The sequence below is a fragment of the Chaetura pelagica genome, unplaced genomic scaffold, assembly GCF_000747805.2.
Source record: "Chaetura pelagica isolate M959 unplaced genomic scaffold, ChaPel_1.0 scaffold676, whole genome shotgun sequence".
NCBI classification, from domain to species: domain Eukaryota; kingdom Metazoa; phylum Chordata; class Aves; order Apodiformes; family Apodidae; genus Chaetura; species Chaetura pelagica.
The window spans coordinates 1,100,510-1,106,540 of record NW_009953724.1 but is presented as its reverse complement, the minus strand read 5'-3'; the positions used below and the strand labels follow the sequence as shown (position 1 = coordinate 1,106,540).

At 43.6% G+C, this 6,031-nt stretch overlaps 1 protein-coding gene across 1 annotated transcript in view; it reads left to right on the top strand.

Annotated features, from left to right (window-relative positions):
- IFNLR1 (interferon, lambda receptor 1) overlaps positions 1-3,915 on the top strand; it is a 4,240-nt gene extending 325 nt beyond the window's left edge. The window contains exons 2-7 of the mRNA XM_010000592.1: positions 398-521; positions 783-964; positions 1,341-1,483; positions 1,982-2,138; positions 2,664-2,785; positions 3,010-3,915. Of these exons, the coding sequence (XP_009998894.1) occupies positions 398-521; positions 783-964; positions 1,341-1,483; positions 1,982-2,138; positions 2,664-2,785; positions 3,010-3,915 (1,634 nt within the window). The remainder of the gene's footprint in view (positions 1-397; positions 522-782; positions 965-1,340; positions 1,484-1,981; positions 2,139-2,663; positions 2,786-3,009) is intronic.
- Positions 3,916-6,031: the final 2,116 nt, after the last annotated feature.

Here is a 6,031-nt window from a genome sequence, read left to right as displayed (position 1 = left end):
TTTGAAGGGCTGGGATGGGCTGAGGGGTATGAGCCAGCTGGGTCTGCCTCCGCTGGGGACTTGGAGCTAGGAGTCAGGTTGGAGTTTTGGGGGCTGTAAACCAGGTCACAGGGAAATCCAGTGAGACCACAGAGAGAGCTACTCAAAATTACAGAATAGGATGTTTCACTGAAATTTAGGTCCTAATTCTAAAAGCTGTTAGGATGAAGATGTTTGATAGGAGATGAGGGAAACAGAGCTACATCACAGACATCCCTGCTTCCATCGCTGATTTCCAGTCTTGGATGAACTGAGCGGCTCTGCCCCAAATTTTTAAACAACCTTGGTCAAAACCAGGTGATATTTCCTATCATCAAAGATATGATTAATAATTTGCTTCATCTTCCCTGTCAAGCAGGTCATGTTCAACCTCCCCCTCCTCAAAATGTTACACTGCTGTCAAAGGATTTTGCCATGATTTTGACATGGGCTCCAGGAGAAGATTCTCCACCAGACGTGACCTACACTGTGAGATATGAAAGGTAAGTGCTCACAAAGGGTGTCTGATTGAAAGTATGGCCCAGGGCAAACATCTGTGCAGGTATATTAATCAGTATCTTTTTATATTAATTAATCAAAATCGTACAATCAGTGACCTGGCTGCATCCTTTCACCAGAACAAATCCTCATCTGTCTGCAAAGGGCTCCAAACTGAGCATCATCTAAACCACTTCCTTCTCTTGCTCAATAAATTATAACAAGCAGCATGTTTTAAATTATGGGATGCTTTTTTCTTCTTTTAGCAAGGAATCTATGGGCAAATGGAGAAAGATTCCTCACTGCAAAAATATTCACAGAACCTCTTGCAATCTGACTTGTGTGCTTCCAAGCCTCTTTGTCAAAGTCCGGGCTCGAGTTAAAGCTGTTTCTGGAGAGTTCTCATCACCATGGGTAGAATCCCAATTCAAGGAATACTACTTGGATGGTGAGTGTCTGTTATGTGACAGCCTGGATGGAAGGACATCCCAACAACAGTGTTGGCATGAGTAAATGTATATACCACACATCACACAAAGAGAAACAGTAAGAGGCAGCTTCATGAATGACACAGTGAGCACAAACAATGAGCCATGATAATGTGAAAATAATTTCTGTAGCAAGCTCGAGGTGAATAAATCCACTTCCAGCTTTCCACATACCAGGGGGTATGTTAAATAAAAAACAGGTATTCCTTTGTCTTCCCCCCTCCTTCATGTCTATCACAAACTAACAGAAGTGTAGATCAGTCACAGAAAAGTGTTACTTCTGTGAGGCTAACACACAAGCAAGCACTGTTCTTATGTCTGGTCACTCAAATACAGCGGAACTGGCACCCCCAGTGCTACACGTGGATGTGAAGGAGCACTTAATCCATGTGAATGCCTCCTTCCCTCTGGCCACCTGTGTGGAGAGTGTCCCTTGGACCTATGACTTGTACCTGTGGCAAGCTGGATCTGAATACAAGGTCAGTAAAAGTAGCACTTCTTGGAAACAGAGGAATGATGCCCACCTTGAATTGAAATAGCTTCAGATTTCAGGGCAGAGTGGGACTGGTTCCAGGGCCTGGCGAAAATTAAATGGCCAAACCAGAGGTAAACCAAAGGCAGAGAAAGGAAGTAGAGGAGTGTGTGTGTGTGCGTCCCTATATTATTGGTAGTTCCCTCTTTTTATCAGGGATAGGGAGGCTACACTATAGTCACTATAGTAGGGCAATATCTGAGGTTTAAAACAACTGGTTCAGGTTCCACCAACAGTGTGCCAGGGCAGCAGAGCACAGCACCAGCTGGAAATCCCACCTTAGAATCCTGAGGAGAGATGCTTGCTATAAACAGCAAGAGAGACATGAAGTGTCTCTCCACAGGCCTTTCAACCACTGTGGCCACACGACACGTTGAAGAGAATTATGGGCAAAAAAGTTAGAGAATCATCTTTCCAACCCTGTCTTCTTTTTGTTTCTATACAGAAGAAATATGAAGGTATCTTTAGGAAGAAAACATTGTCTATCAACACCACTGCACTTGAAGGCAACTACTGTTTAAGTGCCAGATCCTCCTACCAAAGCATTGAGTTCAAGTACAGCGAGTTCTCCGAACCAGTGTGTGTGCTGTTACACCACAAAGGTATGGCCCTGCTGAGACCAAGATGTGGTGAGACATCAAATGGGATCAGGGCAAATTAAACATTTCCACCAAAATTAGCTTTTCAACAAAAAGAAATAGGCTTTCTGTTACATGGACTGGTTGGATTTTCCAGTGAAAGGTTCCTGCTCTCTGTAGAAATATTTTCAATTAAAAAGCCAACCCTGAAATATTTTCTGAAAATCCTGAAATCTTGTACTTATGTTATTCTCTCAATGAAATTGTGAAGATATTCAAATTTATCCTGAAAAATATGTGAAAAAAGCTTCATTTTTTACCTGCTCCCAGTGAGGCATTGGCTGGTATCAACATTGATTTCTGTCTGTGACTCTGAGTTAGAGCCTGATCTTAGCCAAGCCTGTGATCCTTCCTCTGCATTTGTAAAACAAGGATCTTGAGCCTAACGTTTTCTGAGACTTCTGAAAGAAAAGCTGAGTATAAGAGCCCATTGTTAGTACAAAATATACCACCAGAAGAAGATTATTTTTGTCTTTTCTTTTTCAGCAGGGAAATGGAAGTTGTCATTTTCTGCCACAATCCCTGTGTTTGTCCTCCTCATCCTTCCATCAAGTGCCTTCATCACCTGCTTGCTGAAACAACATGCTAAGCAGAAGATGCCTGATGCTTTGGTAAGGCCCAAATGCTGAGGGCCCCTCCTGACTCAGTCTTACTGATTTTTGGAGGGTAACTGAAGGGGAGTGGGGGGAGTTACAAGGCTTTCAGCTTCTCAATTTTGCATTCATAAGTCCCGTTAGAAATTCACTTTGATTCTGGCATGGGCTATAATCAAACTGTTCTTTAAGAACCATCACTAACTCATTGAGCTGTGTGTTGTGTTTGTTTTCCCTGGTAGGATTTATCTCATTTAAAAGCTGCTGGACGAGCCTTTCACTATGAGCCCAGTGAAAAGGAATTCTTCAGGGACTATCTCATCTGCACAAAGAAGCCAGTGTTCCAAAGGGAGACAAGCAAAACTTCAGCAAAGAACAAGCTACCATGGATGGCTTCTTTTATCTCATCATCATCTTCAGAAGAAGAAGAAGAGGAAGAAGACAGCAGTACTTTTATCCCATACACTGAAATGCACTTTGCAAAGAGACACCTCAACTGTCAACCATCCGGAAGAGGTCAGGAGGAAAATAGCTTGGATTCTGGAGCTGGAGGTCTCTCTTTGGAGAGTGAATCTGTGCTTGACCTGAGTGCCTTGGGTTTCTCGTTCTTTCCAATGAGAAAGGATGAGGTGGACACCTCAGGATCCCAAGGAAATGAGAAGTCATCCCTTTCTCACAGTTCCTCTTTGGGAAGAGTATCCCTCACTGATGTGAGATTCCCAGATCTCAGGGAATATGGTGAGCATGATACGGACAGGGATGAATGCCTGGAAATGACCCCTCTTCAAACACAGATGGAGAGGATTTGTGACAAACTTAGCACTGATGAGCACTACCTGCAGAGGAAGGATCATCATTTCACCAAGTATTACCAGAAATCACCAGATGATCTGCATGTCCAGATGGGTGAGATATCACAGCTCTATGAGGACCCCAGCACCAAGCTGCTCTTTTCCTTTCAGAGATCACAGGTGGCAGAAGATGAAGGCATTGCAAGTGACTGTGATAGTGATAATTCTACTGAGGGGACACCTCCTGCATCCATGGTGCTCAGTGATGCATTTGAAACTTCAAATATCGAGAAAAAATATGATCACAAGTTTAAATTCAAAGGCTATGAGCAGACCCATTACATGAGGAGGAGCTAGAGTACCCCTGCAGCTCTGTGGTGTGCCTGGAATAGGCTAGAGAGCTCCCTGTGTCCAAGCAAGGCTGCCTAAACAAGGACAAGTAACTGACAGTGATGCTTTTCATATTTATTCACCTGGACAGAGTTTTTGTACTGGTGTCTGTCCTATCAAGGCATATGGCTAATAGCGTATTTTTACTGCTAAGTCATGAATGTACATGCAGCATCCCCTTGTACAAGTTAAGTGCAGCTGTGATGAGGTGTTGAGGCCCTGGAGTGAAGCAGCAGCAATACCTCCTGCAGGTACCACCCAGAACACACATGGTGCCACGTGTTCTCTTGAGACTAGAGAGCAAGGTATCTTTTACATGTGAGCTTTGAAAGGCAGAAGCACCTCTGAGACAGCAAAACCACAACCAGGACGTGTGTGAAACCATCAGCTGGATCTGGAAGCACAGATTGTGGCTGTTTGTGGATTTGGGGGCAGGAGAGAATCATAAAATGTTACATTTGTTTCTCTGTAACTGCAAAACTTCACCCTGGCTTGGCTGAGAGCACCTTCCAGAGACACTTTGCTTCTAGAGAGAGACAATCTTTGCTTTTGGGGGGATGAAAATATCTCCACCTCAGCCTACAGAGATCACCTTCTGTGTTTCAACAGAAGGGACTGAAGTCAAAGTGGGAAATGTGCAGTTTATTTATTTTTGTTTTTATACAAATACACTTCTTGATGCTTAAATTCCCCCTGCTGTGCAGAATGTCTGAGAGCTGCTTTATACAGAGGCAATAATATTTTGATATATAACTCCATGTGTGTGTGTGTTTTTATGTTTCCCAAAACTACAAAGTGTGTCCACAGATTATCCTGAAGAACATTACATTTTAAAACAGGACTCAGTCATGGGCTTCCCATTCCTAATGTTTTGGTTTGAGTGGAATCCTATGAGACTTCCCAGCCAGGTCTCCCTCTTGAGTTACCAAAAGACCAAGGCTGTGACCATCTCTCTGAGCTAAGAATCAAAGCTGAAGCCCACCAGCAAAAGACTGAGGAGAGACAAGGCCTCTCTTCACTGGTCAGTACTGAGCTTTTCAGTGTAGTTTTAGTTTTGTGCTCTTCACTTCTCACAGAAACACACTCTGCCGTTTTATTCCAGTAAAATAAAAGGACACACAGAAAGCAAAGCATTACAAGAAGGAGGGAGGCATACAACAGCCATCTTCTGCATTCAGAGAGTTGTCTCAGACAGGGCAGGTTGTTGATGAAGGGTATTGAAGCTGATGTTACATCAGAAAGAGGTAGGGGATGATAGGAGGGGTTGGGAACTGCTTGGAAAGAGGAAAGCAAGATGTACTACTGAAGGTCCCAAATTAAAGTAAAAATGGGAGGTGGGGTAAAAGATTCATCAACTAGAATTTTCTTCTTTTCTTATCTTTCCTCCACAGTGTCCTTAGGTACATCCTGCATTGTAATCCCTCCTGTTCATTTGGAAAGACAGATCATCCCAACACAATCGCCACCCATTTTCTTGTGCAATCTAGGAAAACACCCAACGTTTTGAGTTACAGGAAGCTCTGAAGTTGTGTAACCTCTAAGAAAATTATTTTGGCATGTCACAGCTCTACGAACAGGGCCTGGAATCAGTTCTTTGTCTTGTCCAGCTTTTCTCAGGATGGAGGCTGAGGGAAAGGCTGAGCTGTACTGATGAAGACAGCATCCAGCTCCTCCTTCTTTTCTTTCACCAGAGCTTGAGACCTGCTTTCAACTGCAAAAGGGTCAGGGATGGGCCGAGTACAGTGCTCCCTCCTCCAGAGCAATCAGTCCATATCTTACACCTTACTTAACAGTTGGAGCTGTGTAGTGAGAAAAGCAGCTCTGTCCTCTCGCTGGAAGACTTATGACCCTGTCAAACAAAGAAATGGACATTGCTCATCTACTATATAAGTGCAAGAGCTGGGATCAAGTTTCCTATGTCCTGGATCAGCAGTCACGAGGCTTCATGCAGTCCACGGAGTGGGGCTTTGAGGCCTTACCTAAGAGCTGCAGCAGCTCAGAGGAGATAATCTCCTTGGTCTTTTTGGCCTTAATCTATTATCTTCACAAATCTCTGGCATGCAAGATTTTTCTCCTCTTTCCC